Consider the following 21611-nt stretch of genomic DNA (forward strand, 5'->3'; position numbering starts at 1 on the left):
GTGGGTCGGGGGAATGACCCAGGGTCGCAGGCTGTCTCACTGGACCAGACAGCAGGTCCGTGGGTCAGGGTGAATGACCCAGTGTCACAGACTGTCTCACTGGATCAGACAGCAGGTCCGTGGGTCGGGGGAATGACCCAGGGTCGCAGGCTGTATCACTGGACCAGACAGCAGGTCCGTGGGTCAGGGGGAGTGACCCAGGGTCACAGGCTGTCTCACTGGGCCAGACAGCAGGTCGGTTTGTGGGTCGGGGGGAATGACCCAGCGTCGCAGGCTGTCTCACTGGACCAGACAGCAGGTCCGTGGGTCAGGGGGAATGACCCAGGTTCACAGACTGTCTCACTGGACCAGACAGCAGGTCGGGTCGTTGGTCAGGGTGAATGACCCAGGGTCACAGACTGTCTCACTGGACCAGACAGCAGGTTCGTGGGTCAGGGTGAATGACCCAGGGTCACAGACTGTGTCACTGGACCAGACAGCAGTTCGGGTCGTGGGTCAGTGGGAATGACCCAGGGTCACAGTCTGTCTCACTGGATCAGACAGCAGTTCGGGTCGTGGGTCAGGGGGAATGACCCAGGGTCACAGACTGTCTCACTGGACCAGACAGCAGTTCAGGTCGTGGGTCAGGGGGAATGACCCAGGGTCACAGACTGTCTTACTGGACCGGACAGCAGGTCGGGTCGTGGGTCAGGGGGAATGACCCAGGGTCGCAGGCTGTCTCACTGGACCAGACAGCAGGTCGGGTCTTGGGTCAGGGTGAATGACCCAGGGTCACAGACTGTATCACTGGACCAGACAGCAGGTCGGGTCGTGGGTCAGGGGATATGACCCAGGGTCGCAGGCTGTCTCACTGGACCAGACAGCAGGTCGGGTCGTGGGTCAGGGGATATGACCCAGGGTCGCAGGCTGTCTCATTGGACCAGACAGCAGGTCCGTGGGTCAAGGGGAATGACCCAGGGTCGCAGGCTATCTCACTCCACCAGACAGCAGGTCCGTGGGTCAGGGGGAATGACCCAGGGTCGCAGGCTGTCTCACTGGACCAGACAGCAGGTCGGGTCGTGGGTCAGGGGGAATGACCCAGGGTCGCAGGCTGTCTCACTGGACCAGACAGCCGGTCGGGTCGTGGGTCAGGGGGAATGACCCAGGGTCGCAGGCTGTCTCACTGGACCAGACAGCAGGTCCGTGGGTCGGGGGGAATGACCCAGGGTCGCAGTCTGTCTCACTGGACCAGACAGTAGGTCGGGTCGTGGGTTGTGGGTCAGGGGGAATGACCCAGGGTCGCAGTCTGTCTCACTGGACCAGACAGCAGGTTCGTGGGTCAGGGTGAATGACGCAGGGTCGCAGGCTGTCTCACTGGACCAGACAGCAGGTCCATGGGTCAGGGTGAATGACCCAGGGTCGCAGGCTGTCTCACTGGACCAGACAGCAGGTCCATGGGTCCGGGTGAATGACCCAGGGTCGCAGGCTGTCTCACTGGACCAGACAGCAGGTCGGGTCGTGGGTCAGGGGGAATGACCCTGGGTCACTGACAGTCTCACTGGACCAGACAGCCGGTCCATGGGTCAGGGGGAATGACCCAGCGTCGCAGGCTGTCTCACTGGACCAGACAGCAGGTCCGTGGGTCAGGGTGAATGACCCAGGGTCGCAGTCTGTCTCACTGGACCAGACAGCAGGTCCGTGGGTCAGGGGGAATGACCCAGCGTCGCAGGCTGTCTCACTGGACCAGACAGCAGGTCCGTGGGTCAGGGGGAATGACCCAGGGTCGCAGTCTGTCTCACTGGACCAGACAGCAGGTCCGTGGGTCAGGGGGAATGACCCAGGGTCGCAGGCAGCCTCACTGGACCAGACAGCAGGTCGGGTCGTGGGTCAGAGGGAATGACCCAGCGTCGCAGGCTGTCTCACTGGACCAGACAGCAGGTCCGTGGGTCAGGGTGAATGACCCAGGGTCGCAGGCTGTCTCACTGGACCATTCAGCAGGTCCGTGGGTCAGGGGGAGTGACCCAGGGTCACAGTCTGTCTCACTGGATCAGACAGCAGTTCGGGTCGTGGGTCAGGGGGAATGACCCAGGGTCACAGTCTGTCTCACTGGAACGGACAGCAGGTCGGGTCGTGGGTCAGGGGGAATGACCCAGGGTCACAGTCTGTCTCACTGGACCAGACAGCAGGTCCGTGGGTCAGGGGGAATGACCCAGGGTCGCAGGCTGTCTCACTGGACCGGACAGCAGGTCGGGTCGTGGGTCAGGGTGAATGACCCAGGGTCACAGGCTGTCTCATTGGACCTGACAGCAGGTCCGTGGGTCAGGGGGAAAGACCCAGGGTCGCAGGCTATTTCACTGGACCAGACAGCAGGTCCGTGGGTCAGGGGGAATGACCCAGGGTCGCAGGCTGTCTCACTGGACCAGACAGCAGGTCGGGTCGTGGGTCAGGGGGAATGACCCAGGGTCGCAGTCTGTCTCAGTGGACCAGACAGTAGGTCGGGTCGTGGGTCAGGGGGAATGACCCAGGGTCGCAGTCTGTCTCACTGGACCAGACAGCAGGTCCGTGGGTCGGGGGGAATGACCCAGGGTCGCAGTCTGTCTCAGTGGACCAGACAGTAGGTCGGGTCGTGGGTTGTGGGTCAGGGGGAATGACCCAGGGTCGCAGTCTGTCTCACTGGACCTGACAGCAGGTCCGTGGGTCGGGGGGAATGACCCAGGGTCGCAGGCTGTCTCACTGGACCAGACAGCAGGTCCATGGGCCAGGGTGAATGACCCAGGGTCGCAGGCTGTCTCACTGGACCAGACAGCAGGTCGGGTCGTGGGTCAGGGGGAATGACCTGGGGTCACAGTCTGTCTCACTGGACCAGACAGCAGGTCCATGGGTCAGGGTGAATGACCCAGGGTCGCAGGCTGTCTCACTGGACCAGACAGCAGGTCCATGGGTCCGGGTGAATGACCCAGGGTCGCAGGCTGTCTCACTGGACCAGACAGCAGGTCCGTGGGTCGGGGGGAATGACCCAGGGTCGCAGTCTGTCTCACTGGACCAGACAGTAGGTCGGTTCGTTGGTTGTGGGTCAGGGGGAATGACCCAGGGTCGCAGGCTGCCTCACTGGACCAGACAGCAGGTCGGGTCATGGGTCAGAGGGAATGACCCAGCGTCGCAGGCTGTCTCACTGGACCAGACAGCAGGTCATGTCGTGGGTCAGGGGGAATGACCCAGGGTCGCAGGCTGTCTCACTGGACCAGACAGCAGGTCCATGGGTCCGGGTGAATGACCCAGGGTCGCAGGCTGTCTCACTGGACCAGACAGCAGGTCCGTGGGTCGGGGGGAATGACCCAGGGTCGCAGTCTGTCTCACTGGACCAGACAGTAGGTCGGTTCGTTGGTTGTGGGTCAGGGGGAATGACCCAGGGTCGCAGTCTGTCTCACTGGACTAGACAGCAGGTTCGTGGGTCAGGGTGAATGACGCAGGGTCGCAGGCTGTCTCACTGGACCAGACAGCAGGTCCGTGGGTCAGGGGGAATGACCCTGGGTCACAGGCTGTCTCACTGGACCAGACAGCAGGTCCGTGGGTCAGGGGGAATGACCCAGGGTCGCAGGCTGTCTCACTGGACCAGACAGCAGTTCGGGTCGTGGGTCAGGGGGAATGACCCAGGGTCACAGTCTGTCTCACTGGATCAGACAGCAGGTCGGGTCGTGGGTCAGGGGGAATGACCCAGGGTCACAGACTGTCTCACTGGACCGGACAGCAGGTCAGGTCGTGGGTCAGGGGGAATGACCCAGGGTCGCAGGCTGTCTCACTGGACCAGACAGCAGGTCGGGTCTTGAGTCAGGGTGAATGACCCAGGGTCACAGACTGTCTCATTGGACCAGACAGCAGGTCCGTGGGTCAGGGGGAATGACCCAGGGTCGCAGGCTATCTCACTGGACCAGACAGCAGGTCCGTGGGTCAGGGGGAATGACCCAGGGTCGCAGGCTGTCTCACTGGACCAGACAGCCGGTCAGGTCGTGGGTCAGGGGGAATGACCAAGGGTCACAGACTGTCTCACTGGACCGGACAGCAGGTCGGGTTGTGGGTCAGGGGGAATGACCCAGGGTCGCAGGCTGTCTCACTGGACCAGACAGTACGTCGGGTCGTGGGTTGTGGGTCAGGGGGAATGACCCAGGGTCACAGTCTGTCTCACTGGACCAGACAGCAGGTTCGTGGGTCAGGGTGAATGACGCAGGGTCGCAGGCTGTCTCACTGGACCAGACAGCAGGTCCATGGGTCAGGGTGAATGACCCAGGGTCGCAGGCTGTCTCACTGGACCAGACAGCAGGTCCATGGGTCCGGGTGAATGACCCAGGGTCGCAGGCTATCTCACTGGACCAGACAGCAGGTCGGGTCGTGGGTCAAGGGGAATGACCTGGGGTCACAGACAGTCTCACTGGACCAGACTGCCGGTCCGTGGGTCAGGGGGAATGACCCAGGGTCGCAGGCTGTCTCACTGGACCAGACAGCAGGTCCGTGGGTCAGGGTGAATGACCCAGGGTCGCAGGCGGTCTCACTGGACCAGACAGCAGGTCCGTGGTTCGGGGGGAATGACCCAGGGTCGCAGGCTGTCTCACTGGACCAGACAGCAGGTCGGGTCGTGGGTCGGGTGGACTGACCCAGGGTTGCAGGCCTTCTCACTGGACCAGTCAGCCGTTCCGTGGGTCAGGGGGAATGACCCAGGGTCGCAGACTGTCTCACTGGACCAGACAGCAGGTCGGGTCGTGGGTCAGAGGGAATGACCCAGGGTCGCAGGCTGTCTCACTGGACCAGACAGCAGGTCCGTGGGTCAGGGGGAATGACCCAGGGTCGCAGGGTGTCTCACTGGACCAGACAGCAGGTCCGTGGGTCAGGGGGAATGACCCAGTGTCACAGCCTGTCTCACTGGACCAGACAGCAGGTCCGTGGGTCAGGGGGAATGACCCAGGGTCACAGGCTGTCTCATTGGACCAGACAGCAGGTCCGTGGGTCAGGGGGAATGACCCAGGGTCGCAGGCTGTCTCACTGGACCAGACAGCAGGTCCGTGGGTCAGGGGGAATGACCCAGGGTCGCAGGCTGTCTCACTGGACCAGACAGCAGGTCCGTGGGTCAGGGGGAATGACCCAGGGTCGCAGGCTGTCTCACTGGACCAGACAGCAGGTCCGTGGGTCGGGGGGAATGACCCAGGGTCGCAGGCTGTCTCACTGGACCAGACGGCAGGTCGGGTCGTGGGTCAGGGGGAATGACCCAGGGTCGCAGGCTGTCTCACTGGACCAGACAGCCGGTCGGGTTGTGGGTCAGGGTTGCAAGCTTTGGGGCAGCATGCTGAGCTGCTGTGCTGGCGCTGGGACACTTGGCGACGTTTGCACGCTAACTGCTGCACTTCCTTGGGTCTCCTCCGGCTGCTCTGGTTTCACCCCACATCCCAGAAACGTGAGGGTTGGAGTTTGGGTTACTGAGTTTTGGGCAAGCTATAGAGTCAGAGTCATAGAGACATAACTCTACAGAAAAGAACCAGACCCATCGGCCCATCTAGTCCATGCTGATCCATTAATCCGCCTAGTCTCATTGACCCATGCTCAGACCAGACACCATACCCCTCTGTGTTGGCACCAGAAGCATGGCAACACTTCCCAACTGCCCAGCACAATCCTCACCGGTTTGACGCAGACTACATATTTCACTGTACATTTGACAAATGACACTAATCCTTAAAAATCTCTTTACATTCTGTCTATGGTGCTCAGTGGTTAGGAATTCATTTCATCTCATCTCATTCCTACTTCTCGGGGAGGCAAGAATCACTGTCACCGTTATTTACTTAATTCATTTAGAGAGAGAGTGCAGAACAGGCCTTTCCAGCCCAGCAACCCTGGCTTAATCACAGGACAATCTACAATGACCAGTTAACCTACTAACCCGTACATCTTTGGACTGTGGGACTCCTGGAGGAAACCCACGTGGTCACGGGGAGAACGTACAAACTCCTTACAGAGGGGCCCGATTTGAATTCTGAAACTCTGGAATGCCCTTCGCTGTAATCGTGTCCTAGGAATCACTGCATTGGCGTGATGTTGTGAGTTGCCCAAGAGGCTTGGGCCACGTACCTTGATCCCTGCCAGAATGTTCTTCTCTTTAATGACGTTAATGAAAGGCGTCCCGTCGTCGGTGCTCTGGTACAGAGTCTCGTGGAAGAAGATAACACCCCCGATATAGTTCTTGACCCGGTCATCAGCTGTCATCAGGATCTGCCGATAGAGACGGCGGTTTTCCTCGGTATTCTCCACACCGATTTGGGTCAGGCGCTTGGCCATACTCCCTGTGCAAAGGAAGAGAAGGCCTCAGGTCAAAAATAAAACTAGCAGACTGTTCGTTGGAGAGTGACAGAGTGAGGACATCTTCAAAAGGCAGAATGCATCACTAAGGACCCCCATCACCCAGGACTTGCCCTCTTCTCATTGCTACCATCAGGGAAGGGGTACAGGAGCCTGAATACACACACTCATCGATTCAGGAACAGCTTCTTCCCCTCTGCCATCAGGGAGGAGGTACAGGAGCCTGAAGACACACATTCATCGATTCAGAAACAGCTTCTTCCCCTCTGCCATCAGGGAGGAGGTACAGGAGCCTGAAGACACACACTCAACGATTCAGGAACAGCTTCTTCCCCTCTGCCATCAGGGAGGAGGTACAGGAGCCTGAAGACACACACTCATTGATTCAGGAACAGCTTCTTCCCCTCTGCCATCAGGGAGGAGGTACAGGAGCCTGAAGACACACACTCATCGATTCAGGAACAGCTTCTTCCCCTCTGCAATCAGATTTCTGAATGGACACTGAACCCATGATCACAGCCTCACTATTTTGCTCCCTTTTTTCACTGTTTATCTTTTTTATCTTCTTATTGTAACCTGTAGTAATTTTTTTTTAGGTCTTGTGCTGTACTGCTGCCACAAAACAATAAATTTCATGCAGTTTGTCAGACATAATAAACCTGATTCTGACTGTGTGGTTTTCCCAGGTTTCTGGACACACACACACAAACACACACACACGCACGCACACACGCACACACACAACAGCCACTTCAACAACATCCCTCTGCCCATCACCAATACCTCACATGCAGGAGAGAATGTGACAGTGTAGACTAACCCACAGATTCATCGGCAGCCAAGATGCCCTTTCCGGGTGACACAATCTGCAGGGCAATATCATTTAATTCCTTCTTCTGTTCAGGAGAAAGTGCTGGAAACTGGTGCGTCATCTTCAAACGGTCCGTGCCCAAAGCTGCAAGAGAGTGCGAAATCTGCAGGTCAGTACTACATTGGTGATTCAGAACAGAACTGTAAAACCCTCAGATACAGGAGCGTTCAGACCATCGAGTCTGCTTTGCCAATCCATCATGGCTGATTTATTGTCCCTCTCAACCCCATTCTCCCCATAACCTTTGACATACTGACTAATCAAGGACCTATCAACTTCTGCTTTAAGTATACCTTATGACTTGTTCTCCACAGCCGTCTGTGGCAATGAATTCTATAGATTCACCACCCTCTGGCTAACAAAATTCCTCCTCATCTCTGTTCTAACGAGACATCCTTGTATTCTGAAGCTCTGCCCTCTGGTCCCTCACTATAGGAAACATTCTCTCCATATCCACTCGTCTGAACCTTTCAATATTCGATAGGTTTTAATGGATTCCCCCACTATGCTTCTAAACTCCAGCGAGTACAGGTCCAGAGCCATCATACACTCCTCATACATTAACTCTTCCATTCCCAGAATTCTTCTTGTGAGCCTCCTCTGGATCTTCTCCAATGTCAACACATCTTTTCTTAGGTAAGGGGTCCCAAACTGCTCACAATACTCCAAGATATAAAGCCCCAGCATTACATCCTTGCTTTTGTATTCTAGTTGTCTCAAAATTAGATTCCCTGCACTTTCCACCCCAAGCAGCAAGAGTTTAGCCCCGCCCCCCCCCCCCCCCCCGCACCCCAGATCAGGATCACGTGAAACCATGGGAACAGGTGATGGTCGTATGAGCAGCTGGTACATATCACTAGTCCTGGTTATGTGACCACCGACACTAGGCAGACAATCTCTGAGGGGTATTGGTAAAAGCTGGGGCCAATCATCTTGTAAAGGAACATCAGTCCTAAATGGCCAATTACTGAGATGGTGATCTCTGCTTTGAGCCATGCTAGCCAAAGGACATCAGCCTGTCAAACATTGTAAGAATTTTGTACATTTCAATGACATCCTCTCATTCTGCTAAACTCTAGAGAGAACTGGATGGAGAGTGCTATCTGCCTAACCATACTGATAGGACAGTCCTACCAATCCAACATGACAAGCTTCAGTCTATGCCCTCTAACAAGTAAACACTTCATCAGGGAGGGAGGCCTGACCTGTGGACATTTCACACCTCTGTCCACACTTCCCACTACTTTGCTAAAGCAGCCAGCATAACCAAACAAGCCTCCCATACCAGATGTTCCCTTTTCTCCCCTCCCATCGGGCAGAAGATACAAAAGCCCGAAAGCACGTCCCACAAGGACAGATATTGCCTCGCTGTTACAAAACTATTGAATCGTTCCCTAGTATGAAGCAAGATGGCAGCACATTCAGATGCAGCAGCCTCTCTGGGGCCAACCAATGCTGTTTTTGTCTTTTTTAAACCTATTTTTTATAATCAGAATGCTGGACATTAACTGCAGGTCTACCCCATTAGCAAGCTGCTCCTTGGCAAACTTTGTTGCTACCTGCTACTGTGAGGCTTTGGAATTGTGTGAAGGCAGTGCCCAATGCAACGTGAATGATTGTCTCGGTCATTTCTCTTGCCATTGCAAGACCCTGTTGGAAATTGGTAATGTAAAATGCTGCAGGTCCATTTCCCTTGTTTATTGGTGAGACAGATGGCAGGGGAGCCGTGTGGCCTTGGTTGTAGTGCAGACTAGGCCTCAAGCCATGGGCTTGCCTATTGCGGCAGTCCAAGGGTACAGATGCCAGAAGCGGTATAGCTTGGTTGGGGATTAGCCTTCTTGTTGGTGCTGCCCTCCAGTGTTTGCTTGGTGGAATGACAAATTGGACTGCATATTTGTCTGCCTACCACTGACTGCTTGTTCTTGCCAATAACACCCATAAACCTCTGATTACCGAACATGTCTCTCAGGCACTTGGGCTATATATATTTATATGTGTGTGTGTGTGTGTGTGTGTGTGTGTGTGTGTGTGTGTGTGTGTGTGTGTGTGTGTGTGTGTGTGTGTGTGTGTGTGTGTGTGTGTGTGTGTGTGTGTGTGTGTGTGTGTGTGTATGTGTGTACTTGGTATTGTATATGCACTAAATGTGCCTTGTGCTGTGTGTGACTGTTGGTTCTGTGATTTGCACCTTGGCCCCAGATGGACACTGTTTCGTTTGGCTGTATTCATGTGTGTGGTTGAGTGGCTATTAAACTTCAACTGGTGTGTTTGACCTCACAATCTACCTCGTGAAGACCTTGCACCTTAGTGCACTGCAGGCAGACAATTTCTCTGTAACTGTAATACTTTATTCTGCATTTTTATTGGTTTTCCTGTATGCCCTCAGTGCACTGTGTCATGCATTGATCTGTATTGGATAGCATGCAAAGTTTTTCCCTGTAGCTCAGTAAATGTGACAATAGTAAACCAATTTCACACACAAAATGCTGGTGGAACACAGCAGGCTAGGCAGCATCTATAGGGAGAAGTGATGTCGACGTTTCGGGCCAAGACCCTTCGTCAGGACTAGTAAACTAATTTATCTGTTTACTTCATGAAGTTGTGCAATAATCTTCTTGCAACACAAAAAGGCAAAAAGAAATGAAGAGGTTTCCCCTCCTAATTGTTCAGTACAAGTACGATCGGCCCTCTCAGCACTGTATCACACATTAGGGTAAATCGCAAATTCAGTGACTAAGGAACAGCTTCTTCCCCCGCCATCAGATTTCTGAACGCCACATAAACACATCACTATTTTGCTGTTTGTTTATTTTTTCTGTTTTTCTTTATATTTGCTCTGTGGAGTGAAGGAGGATGAGAGGTGATTTGATAGAGGATAAGAGGCAAAGATTAAGTGGACAGAGATTTTTTTTTCCCAGGGTGGAAATGGCTAATACTAGGGGCATAATTTTATGGTGACTGGAGGAAAGTACAGGGGGGAGGGGGGGGCAGATGTCAGAGGTAGGTTCTTTACACAGAAGGTGGTGGGTGAGGGGAACACACTGCCAGGGGTGGTGGGCGAGGGGGAACACGCTGCCAGGGGCGAATGTCAGAGGTAGGTTCTTTACACAGAGGGTGGTGGGCGAGGGGGAACACGCTGCCAGGGGCGGTGGGCGAGGGGGAACACGCTGCCAGGGGCGAATGTCAGAGGTAGGTTCTTTACACAGAGGGTGGTGGGCGAGGGGGAACACGCTGCCAGGGGCGGTGGGCGAGGGGGAACACGCTGCCAGGGGTGGTGGGCAAGGGGGAACACGCTGCCAGGGGCGGTGGGCGAGGGGGAACACGCTGCCAGGGGCGAATGTCAGAGGTAGGTTCTTTACACAGAGGGTGGTGGGCGAGGGGGAACACGCTGCCAGGGGCGGTGGGCGAGGGGGAACACGCTGCCAGGGGCGGTGGGCGAGGGGGAACACGCTGCCAGGGGCGAATGTCAGAGGTAGGTTCTTTACACAGAGGGTGGTGGGCGAGGGGGAACACGCTGCCAGGGGTGGTGGGCGAGGGGGAACACGCTGCCAGGGGCGGTGGGCGAGGGGGAACACGCTGCCAGGGGTGGTGGGCGAGGGGGAACACGCTGCCAGGGGCGGTGGGCGAGGGGGAACACGCTGCCAGGGGCGGTGGGCGAGGGGGAACACGCTGCCAGGGGCGAATGTCAGAGGTAGGTTCTTTACACAGAGGGCGGTAGGCGAGGGGGAACACGCTGCCAGGGGCGGTGGGCGAGGGGGAACACGCTGCCAGGGGCGAATATCAGAGGTAGGTTCTTTACACAGAGGGCGGTAGGCGAGGGGGAACACGCTGCCAGGGGCGGATGTCAGAGGTAGGTTCTTTAAACAGAGGGCGGTGGGTGAGGGGGAACACGCTGCCAGGGACGGTGGGCGAGGGGGAACACTCTGCCAGGGGTGGTGGGTGAGGGGAACACGCTGCCAGGGGCGGATGTCAGAGGTAGGTTAGAGAGTGGTGGGTAAGGGGAACGCTGCCAGGGGCGGATGTCAGAGGTAGGTTAGAGGGTGGTGGGCGAGGGGAACACGCTGCCAGGGGTGGTGGGCGAGGGGGAACACGCTGCCAGGGACGGTGGGCGAGGGGGAACACGCTGCCAGGGACGGTGGGCGAGGGGAACACGCTGCCAGGGGCGGATGTCAGAGGTAGGTTCTTTAAACAGAGGGCGGTGGGCAAGGGGGAACACGCTGCCAGGGGTGGTGGGTGAGGGGAACACGCTGCCAGGGGCGGATGTCAGAGGTAGGTTAGAGGGTGGTGGGCGAGGGGAACACGCTGCCAGGGGTGGTGGGCGAGGGGGAACACGCTGCCAGGGGTGGTGGGCAAGGGGAACACGCTGCCAGGGGTGGTGGGCAAGGGGAACACGCTGCCAGGGGTGGTGGGCGAGGGGAACACGCTGCCAGGGGCGGATGTCAGAGGTAGGTTCTTTACACAGAGGGCGGTGGGCAAGGGGGAACACGCTGCCAGGAGTGGTGGGCGAGGGGGAACACGCTGCCAGGGGTGGTGGGCGAGGGGGACACGCTGCCAGGGGTGGTGGGCGAGGGGGACACGCTGCCAGGGGTGGTGGGCGAGGGGGAACACGCTGCCAGGGGTGGTGGGCGAGGGGGAACACGCTGCCAGGGGTGGTGGGCGAGGGGGACACGCTGCCAGGGGTGGTGGGCGAGGGGGACACGCTGCCAGGGGTGGTGGGCGAGGGGGAACACGCTGCCAGGGGTGGTGGGCGAGGGGGAACACGCTGCCAGGGGTGGTGGGCGAGGGGGAACATGCTGCCAGGGGTGGTGGGCGAGGGGGAACACGCTGCCAGGGGCGGTGGGCGAGGGGAACACGCTGCCAGGGGCGGATGTCAGAGGTAGGTTCTTTACACAGAGGGCGGTAGGCGAGGGGGAACACGCTGCCAGGGACGGTGGGCGAGGGGGAACACGCTGCCAGGGGCGGTGGGCGAGGGGAACACGCTGCCAGGGGCGGATGTCAGAGGTAGGTTCTTTACACAGAGGGCGGTGGGCAAGGGGGAACACGCTGCCAGGGCGGTGGGCGAGGGGGACCACGCTGCCAGGGGTGGTGGGCGAGGGGAACACGCTGCCAGGGGCGGATGTCAGAGGTAGGTTCTTTACACAGAGGGCGGTGGGCAAGGGGGAACACGCTGCCAGGGCGGTGGGCGAGGGGGAGCACTCTGCCAGGGGCGGTGGGTGAGCCAGATACTTTAAGAGAGACTTGGGCACATGGATGACAGAAAACTGGAGGCTCTGTGGCTGGGAATGGTTAGACTGATCTTGGAGTAGGTTAGAATGTTGGCACAGCATTGTGGGCCGAAGGGCCTGTACTGTTATTGTAATTTATAGTGATTATTATGAATTACACTGCACTGTCGCCACAAAATAACAAAGTTCATGGCATACGTCAGTGATGATAAACCTGATTCTGATTCCGTACTGACGGGAACATTATCACACCCAGAAAAGGGCTGTCACTCGTAGGTTTCAGAGAATATAGTGTCATGGTCCTGGCTGGGATTCCCCACCTTTTCCCTTTCCTCCTTAATTAGTCCTTAATCCCCACACTGGATTCCCAATCTATCTCAATTTCTCTCAATCGCTGGCACCTGGTTTCCATTAGCCACTGGAGGATAAGACCCCGACAGCTTCGGTCAGCTAACTAAACTCTTCTGCCCACACAATGTCCTTATCCTTCCATTTTCCTCACATTCACGTGCCTATCTTAAATGTCCCAAATATATCTGCCTCTACTATCACCCTGTGTGAAAAAACTCGCCCCTCATATAAACTTTGAAGTTGCCCCCTCTCACCTTGAATGCATGGCCTCTGGTATTAGACATTACAACCCTGGGAGAAGGATAGTGGCTGTCTACTCTATCTGTGCCTCTCATAATCTTTAAAACCTCTGAGGTCTTCAGTATCTGTATAAGTGGAAACAGCTCCAGGGAAGAGATAGCAGAGATTTGAACCAGCAGTGGCAAAGTGAGGAAAGCTGGAGAGGCTCCAGATGCCAGAACTGTGAGAACACAGAAGAGGGAAATGGAGAGCAGTGCAGATTACAATGATGGGAACTGCAAGGACAAATAAGGATTTGGAAAGGATGGTGAGGATTTTAAATAACAAGGGTTCTGCTTTACTCTGACAATGCAGATCTATAAATATCTGTGGGGTCACAGGGCTTAGATAAGCAGAGAGAGGGACGGGGGAGATTCAGTCAGGGACAAGGATAGACAGAGAAGGATGGGAGATTCAGTCAGGGACAAGGACAGACAGAGAAGGATGGGAGATTCAGTCAGGGACAGGGACAGACAGAGAGAGGGACAGGGGAGATACAGTCAGGGACAAGGACAGACAGAGAGAGGGACAGGGGAGATTCAGTCAGGGACAAGGACAGACAAACAGAGAGGCAGGGGAGATTCAGTCAGGGACAAGGACAGACAAGCAGAGAGAGGGACAGGGGAGATTCAGTCAGGGACAAGGACAGACAGAGAGAGGGACAGGGGAGATTCAGTCAGGGACAAGGACAGACAAGCAGAGAGGGATGGGAGATTCAGTCAGGGACAGGAACAGACAGTCAGAGAGGGACAGGAACAGACAGTCAGAGAGGGACAGGGGAGATACAGTCAGGTACAGGGACAGACAAAGAGAGGGACAGGGGAGATACAGTCAGGGACAAGGACAGACAGAGAGAGGGACAGGGGAGATTCAGTCAGGGACAAGGACAGACAAACAGAGAGGGACAGGAGATTCAGTCAGGGACAAGGACAGACAAGCAGAGAGAGGGGCAGGGGAGATTCAGTCAGGGACAAGGACAGGCAGAGAGAGAGGCAGGGGAGATTCAGTCAGGGACAAGGACAGACAGAGAAGGATGGGAGATTCAGTCAGGGACAAGGACAGACAAGCAGAGAGAGGAGCAGGGGAGATTCAGTCAGGGACAGGGACAGACAAACAGAGAGGGATGGGAGATTCAGTCAGGGACAGACAGTCAGAGAGGGATGGGAGATTCAGTCAGGGACAAGGACAGACAAGCATAGAGAGGGGCAGGGGAGATTCAGTCAGGGACAAGGACAGACGAGCATAGAGAGGGGCAGGGGAGATTCAGTCAGGGACAAGGACAGACAAGCATAGAGAGGGGCAGGGGAGATTCAGTCAGGGACAAGGACAGACAAGCATAGAGAGGGGCAGGGGAGATTCAGTCAGGGACAAGGACAGACAAGCATAGAGAGGGGCAGGGGAGATTCAGTCAGGGACAGGGACAGACAGTCAGAGAGGGGCAGGGGAGATTCAGTCAGGGACAGACAGTCAGAGAGGGATGGGAGATTCAGTCAGGGACAGGAACAGACAGTCAGAGAGGGATGGGAGATTCAGTCAGGGACAGACAGTCAGAGAGGGGCAGGGGAGATTCAGTCAGGGACAGGAACAGACAGTCAGAGAGGTATGGGAGATTCAGTCAGGGACAGGAACAGACAGTCAGAGAGGGACAGGGGAGATTCAGTCAGGGACAAGGACAGACAGTCAGAGAGAGGAGCAGGGGAGATTCAGTCAGGGGCAGGGAATCAGAGAGGGATGGGAGATTCAGTCAGGGACAAGGACAGACAAGCAGAGAGGGACGGGAGATTCAGTCAGGGACAAGGACAGACGAGCAGAGAGAGGGGCAGGGGAGATTCAGTCAGGGACAAGAACAGACAGAGAAGGATGGGAGATTCAGTCAGGGACAAGGACAGACAGAAGGATGGGAGATTCAGTCAGGGACAAGGACAGACAAGCAGAGAGAGGGGCAGGGGAGATTCAGTCAGGGACAAGGACAGACAGAGAGAGAGGCAGGGGAGATTCAGACAGGGGCAGAGAATCAGAGAGGGACGGGAGATTCAGTCAGGGACAAGGACAGACAAGCAGAGAGAGGGGCAGAGGAGATTCCGTCAGGGGCAGAGAATCAGAGAGGGACAGGGGAGATTCAGTCAGGGACAAGGACAGACAGAGAGAGGGGCAGGGGAGATTCAGTCAGGGACAAGGACAGACAAACAGAGAGGGATGGGAGATTCAGTCAGGGACAAGGACAGACAAGCAGAGAGAGGCAGGGGAGATTCAGTCAGGGGCAGAGAATCAGAGAGGGACAGGGGAGATTCAGTCAGGGACAAGGACAGACAGAGAGAGGGGCAGGGGAAATTCAGTCAGGGACAAGGACAGACAAACAGAGAGGGACGGGAGATTCAGTCAGGGACAAGGACAGACAAGCAGAGAGAGAGGCAGGGGAGATTCAGTCAGGGGCAGAGAATCAGAGATGGACGGGAGATTCAGTCAGGGACAAGGACAGACAAACAGAGAGGAGCGGGGGAGATTCAGTCAGGGACAAGGACAGACAAACAGAGAGGAGCGGGGGAGATTCAGTCAGGGACAAGGACAGACAAACAGAGAGAGAGGCAGGGGAGATTCAGTCAGGGGCAGGAAATCAGAGAGGGACGGGAGATTCAGTCAGGGACAAGGACAGACAAACAGAGAGGAGCGGGGGAGATTCAGTCAGGGACAAGGACAGACAAACAGAGAGAGAGGCAGGGGAGATTCAGTCAGGGGCAGGGAATCAGAGAGGGACGGGAGATTCAGTCAGGGACAAGGACAGACAAACAGAGAGGAGCGGGGGAGATTCAGTCAGGGACAAGGACAGACAAACAGAGAGGGGCAGGGGAGATTCAGTCAGGGACAGGAACAGACAGTCAGAGAGGGATGGGAGATTCAGTCAGGGACAGGAACAGACAGTCAGAGAGGGACAGGGGAGATTCAGTCAGGGACAGGGACAGACAGAGAGGGGCAGGGGAGATTCAGTCAGGGACAGGGACAGACAAACAGAGAGGGACAGGGGAGATTCAGTCAGGGACAGGGACAGACAGTCAGAGAGGGACAGGGGAGATTCAGTCAGGGACAGGAACAGACAGTCAGAGAGGGATGGGAGATTCAGTCAGGGACAGGAACAGACAGTCAGAGAGGGACAGGGGAGATTCAGTCAGGGACAGGGACAGACAGTCAGAGAGGGACAGGGGAGATACAGTCAGGTACAAGGACAGACAAAGAGAGGGACAGGGGAGATACAGTCAGGGACAAGGACAGACAGAGAGAGGGACAGGGGAGATTCAGTCAGGGACAAGGACAGACAAGCATAGAGAGGGGCAGGGGAGATTCAGTCAGGGACAAGGACAGACAGAGAGAGGGGCAGGGGAGATTCAGTCAGGGACAAGGACAGACAAACAGAGAGGGACGGGAGATTCAGTCAGGGACAAGGACAGACAAGCAGAGAGAGAGGCAGGGGAGATTCAGTCAGGGGCAGAGAATCAGAGATGGACGGGAGATTCAGTCAGGGACAAGGACAGACAAACAGAGAGGAGCGGGGGAGATTCAGTCAGGGACAAGGACAGACAGAGAGGAGCGGGGGAGATTCAGTCAGGGACAAGGACAGACAAACAGAGAGAGAGGCAGGGGAGATTCAGTCAGGGGCAGGAAATCAGAGAGGGACGGGAGATTCAGTCAGGGACAAGGACAGACAAACAGAGAGGAGCGGGGGAGATTCAGTCAGGGACAAGGACAGACAAACAGAGAGAGAGGCAGGGGAGATTCAGTCAGGGGCAGGGAATCAGAGAGGGACGGGAGATTCAGTCAGGGACAAGGACAGACAGTCAGAGAGGGATGGGAGATTCAGTCAGGGACAGACAGTCAGAGAGGGGCAGGGGAGATTCAGTCAGGGACAGGAACAGACAGTCAGAGAGGTATGGGAGATTCAGTCAGGGACAAGAACAGACAGTCAGAGAGGGACAGGGGAGATTCAGTCAGGGACAAGGACAGACAGTCAGAGAGAGGAGCAGGGGAGATTCAGTCAGGGGCAGGGAATCAGAGAGGGATGGGAGATTCAGTCAGGGACAAGGACAGACAAGCAGAGAGGGACGGGAGATTCAGTCAGGGACAAGGACAGACAAGCAGAGAGAGGGGCAGGGGAGATTCAGTCAGGGACAAGAACAGACAGAGAAGGATGGGAGATTCAGTCAGGGACAAGGACAGACAGAAGGATGGGAGATTCAGTCAGGGACAAGGACAGACAAGCAGAGACAGGGGCAGGGGAGATTCAGTCAGGGACAAGGACAGACAGAGAGAGAGGCAGGGGAGATTCAGTCAGGGGCAGAGAATCAGAGAGGGACGGGAGATTCAGTCAGGGACAAGGACAGACAAGCAGAGAGAGGGGCAGAGGAGATTCCGTCAGGGGCAGAGAATCAGAGAGGGACAGGGGAGATTCAGTCAGGGACAAGGACAGACAGAGAGAGGGGCAGGGGAGATTCAGTCAGGGACAAGGACAGACAAACAGAGAGGGATGGGAGATTCAGTCAGGGACAAGGACAGACAAGCAGAGAGAGGCAGGGGAGATTCAGTCAGGGGCAGAGAATCAGAGAGGGACAGGGGAGATTCAGTCAGGGACAAGGACAGACAGAGAGAGGGGCAGGGGAAATTCAGTCAGGGACAAGGACAGACAAACAGAGAGGGACGGGAGATTCAGTCAGGGACAAGGACAGACAAGCAGAGAGAGAGGCAGGGGAGATTCAGTCAGGGGCAGAGAATCAGAGAGGGACAGGGGAGATTCAGTCAGGGACAAGGACAGACAGAGAGAGGGGCAGGGGAGATTCAGTCAGGGACAAGGACAGACAAGCAGAGAGAGGGGCAGGGGAGATTCAGTCAGGGACAAGGACAGACAGTGAAGGATAGGAGATTCAGTCAGGGACAAGGACAGACAGAGAGAGAGGCAGGGGAGATTCAGTCAGGGACAGTGACAGACAGAGAGAGAGGGACGGGAGATTCAGTCAGGGACAAGGACAGATAAACAGAGAGAGAGGCAGGGGAGATTCAGTCAGGGGCAGGGAATCAGAGATGGACGGGAGATTCAGTCAGGGACAAGGACAGACAAACAGAGAGGAGCGGGGGAGATTCAGTCAGGGACAAGGACAGACAAACAGAGAGGAGCGGGGGAGATTCAGTCAGGGACAAGGACAGACAAACAGAGAGAGAGGCAGGGGAGATTCAGTCAGGGGCAGGAAATCAGAGAGGGACGGGAGATTCAGTCAGGGACAAGGACAGACAAACAGAGAGGAGCGGGGGAGATTCAGTCAGGGACAAGGACAGACAAACAGAGAGAGAGGCAGGGGAGATTCAGTCAGGGGCAGGGAATCAGAGAGGGACGGGAGATTCAGTCAGGGACAAGGACAGACAAACAGAGAGGAGCGGGGGAGATTCAGTCAGGGACAAGGACAGACAAACAGAGAGGGGCAGGGGAGATTCAGTCAGGGACAGGAACAGACAGTCAGAGAGGGATGGGAGATTCAGTCAGGGACAGGAACAGACAGTCAGAGAGGGACAGGGGAGATTCAGTCAGGGACAGGGACAGACAAACAGAGAGGGGCAGGGGAGATTCAGTCAGGGACAGGGACAGACAAACAGAGAGGGACAGGGGAGATTCAGTCAGGGACAGGGACAGACAGTCAGAGAGGGACAGGGGAGATTCAGTCAGGGACAGGAACAGACAGTCAGAGAGGGATGGGAGATTCAGTCAGGGACAGGAACAGACAGTCAGAGAGGGACAGGGGAGATTCAGTCAGGGACAGGGACAGACAGTCAGAGAGGGACAGGGGAGATACAGTCAGGTACAAGGACAGACAAAGAGAGGGACAGGGGAGATACAGTCAGGGACAAGGACAGACAGAGAGAGGGACAGGGGAGATTCAGTCAGGGACAAGGGCAGACAAACAGAGAGGGACAGGAGATTCAGTCAGGGACAAGGACAGACAAGCAGAGAGAGGGGCAGGGGAGATTCAGTCATGGACAAGGACAGGCAGAGAGAGAGGCAGGGGAGATTCAGTCAGGGACAAGGACAGACAAACAGAGAGGAGCGGGGGAGATTCAGTCAGGGACAAGGACAGACAAACAGAGAGAGAGGCAGGGGAGATTCAGTCAGGGGCAGGAAATCAGAGAGGGACGGGAGATTCAGTCAGGGACAAGGACAGACAAACAGAGAGGAGCGGGGGAGATTCAGTCAGGGACAAGGACAGACAAACAGAGAGAGAGGCAGGGGAGATTCAGTCAGGGGCAGGGAATCAGAGAGGGACGGGAGATTCAGTCAGGGACAAGGACAGACAAACAGAGAGGAGCGGGGCAGATTCAGTCAGGGACAAGGACAGACAAACAGAGAGGGGCAGGGGAGATTCAGTCAGGGACAAGGACAGACAAACAGAGAGGGGCAGGGGAGATTCAGTCAGGGACAGACAGTCAGAGAGGGATGGGAGATTCAGTCAGGGACAGGAACAGACAGTCAGAGAGGGATGGGAGATTCAGTCAGGGACAGGAACAGACAGTCAGAGAGGGACAGGGGAGATTCAGTCAGGGACAGGGACAGACAAACAGAGAGGGGCAGGGGAGATTCAGTCAGGGACAGGGACAGACAAACAGAGAGGGACAGGGGAGATTCAGTCAGGGACAGGGACAGACAGTCAGAGAGGGATGGGAGATTCAGTCAGGGACAGACAGTCAGAGAGGGGCAGGGGAGATTCAGTCAGGGACAAGGACAGACAGTCAGAGAGAGGAGCAGGGGAGATTCAGTCAGGGACAAGGACAGACAGTCAGAGAGAGGAGCAGGGGAGATTCAGTCAGGGGCAGGGAATCAGAGAGGGATGGGAGATTCAGTCAGGGACAAGGACAGACAAGCAGAGAGGGACGGGAGATTCAGTCAGGGACAAGGACAGACAAGCAGAGAGAGGGGCAGGGGAGATTCAGTCAGGGACAAGAACAGACAGAGAAGGATGGGAGATTCAGTCAGGGACAAGGACAGACAGAAGGATGGGAGATTCAGTCAGGGACAAGGACAGACAAGCAGAGAGAGGGGCAGGGGAGATTCAGTCAGGGACAAGGACAGACAGAGAGAGAGGCAGGGGAGATTCAGTCAGGGGCAGAGAATCAGAGAGGGACGGGAGATTCAGTCAGGGACAAGGACAGACAAGCAGAGAGAGGGGCAGAGGAGATTCCGTCAGGGGCAGAGAATCAGAGAGGGACAGGGGAGATTCAGTCAGGGACAAGGACAGACAAACAGAGAGAGAGGCAGGGGAGATTCAGTCAGGGGCAGGGAATCAGAGAGGGACGGGAGATTCAGTCAGGGACAAGGACAGACAAACAGAGAGGAGCGGGGGAGATTCAGTCAGGGACAAGGACAGACAAACAGAGAGGGGCAGGGGAGATTCAGTCAGGGACAAGGACAGACAAACAGAGAGGGGCAGGGGAGATTCAGTCAGGGACAGACAGTCAGAGAGGGATGGGAGATTCAGTCAGGGACAGGAACAGACAGTCAGAGAGGGATGGGAGATTCAGTCAGGGACAGGAACAGACAGTCAGAGAGGGACAGGGGAGATTCAGTCAGGGACAGGGACAGACAAACAGAGAGGGGCAGGGGAGATTCAGTCAGGGACAGGGACAGACAAACAGAGAGGGATAGGGGAGATTCAGTCAGGGACAGGGACAGACAGTCAGAGAGGGATGGGAGATTCAGTCAGGGACAGACAATCAGAGAGGGACAGGGGAGATTCAGTCAGGGACAGGAACAGACAGTCAGAGAGGGATGGGAGATTCAGTCAGGGACAGGAACAGACAGTCAGAGAGGGACAGGGGAGATTCAGTCAGGGACAGGGACAGACAGTCAGAGAGGGACAGGGGAGATACAGTCAGGTACAGGGACAGACAAAGAGAGGGACAGGGGAGATACAGTCAGGGACAAGGACAGACAGAGAGAGGGACAGGGGAGATTCAGTCAGGGACAAGGGCAGACAAACAGAGAGGGACAGGAGATTCAGTCAGGGACAAGGACAGACAAGCAGAGAGAGAGGCAGGGGAGATTCAGTCAGGGGCAGAGAATCAGAGATGGACGGGAGATTCAGTCAGGGACAAGGACAGACAAACAGAGAGGAGCGGGGGAGATTCAGTCAGGGACAAGGACAGACAAACAGAGAGGAGCGGGGGAGATTCAGTCAGGGACAAGGACAGACAAACAGAGAGAGAGGCAGGGGAGATTCAGTCAGGGGCAGGAAATCAGAGAGGGACGGGAGATTCAGTCAGGGACAAGGACAGACAAACAGAGAGGAGCGGGGGAGATTCAGTCAGGGACAAGGACAGACAAACAGAGAGAGAGGCAGGGGAGATTCAGTCAGGGGCAGGGAATCAGAGAGGGACGGGAGATTCAGTCAGGGACAAGGACAGACAAACAGAGAGGAGCGGGGGAGATTCAGTCAGGGACAAGGACAGACAAACAGAGAGGGGCAGGGGAGATTCAGTCAGGGACAGGAACAGACAGTCAGAGAGGGATGGGAGATTCAGTCAGGGACAGGAAC

General features: G+C 56.1%; 1 protein-coding gene across 2 annotated transcripts in view; it reads right to left on the bottom strand.

The window, feature by feature from the left end:
* The window catches only part of LOC132396175 (fructose-bisphosphate aldolase C), a 75816-nt gene that overhangs the window by 37971 nt on the left and 16234 nt on the right, over positions 1-21611 (bottom strand). For both annotated transcript variants that reach the window (XM_059973718.1, XM_059973719.1), the window contains exons 2-3: positions 7145-7279; positions 6097-6308 (exon numbers count right to left, since the gene is read on the bottom strand). In XM_059973718.1, coding sequence (XP_059829701.1) covers positions 6097-6308; positions 7145-7256 — 324 coding nt within the window. In that variant the 5' untranslated portion in view covers positions 7257-7279. The remainder of the gene's footprint in view (positions 1-6096; positions 6309-7144; positions 7280-21611) is intronic.

Source organism: Hypanus sabinus, chromosome 6 (genome assembly GCF_030144855.1).
Source record: "Hypanus sabinus isolate sHypSab1 chromosome 6, sHypSab1.hap1, whole genome shotgun sequence".
NCBI classification, from domain to species: Eukaryota; Metazoa; Chordata; class Chondrichthyes; order Myliobatiformes; family Dasyatidae; genus Hypanus; species Hypanus sabinus.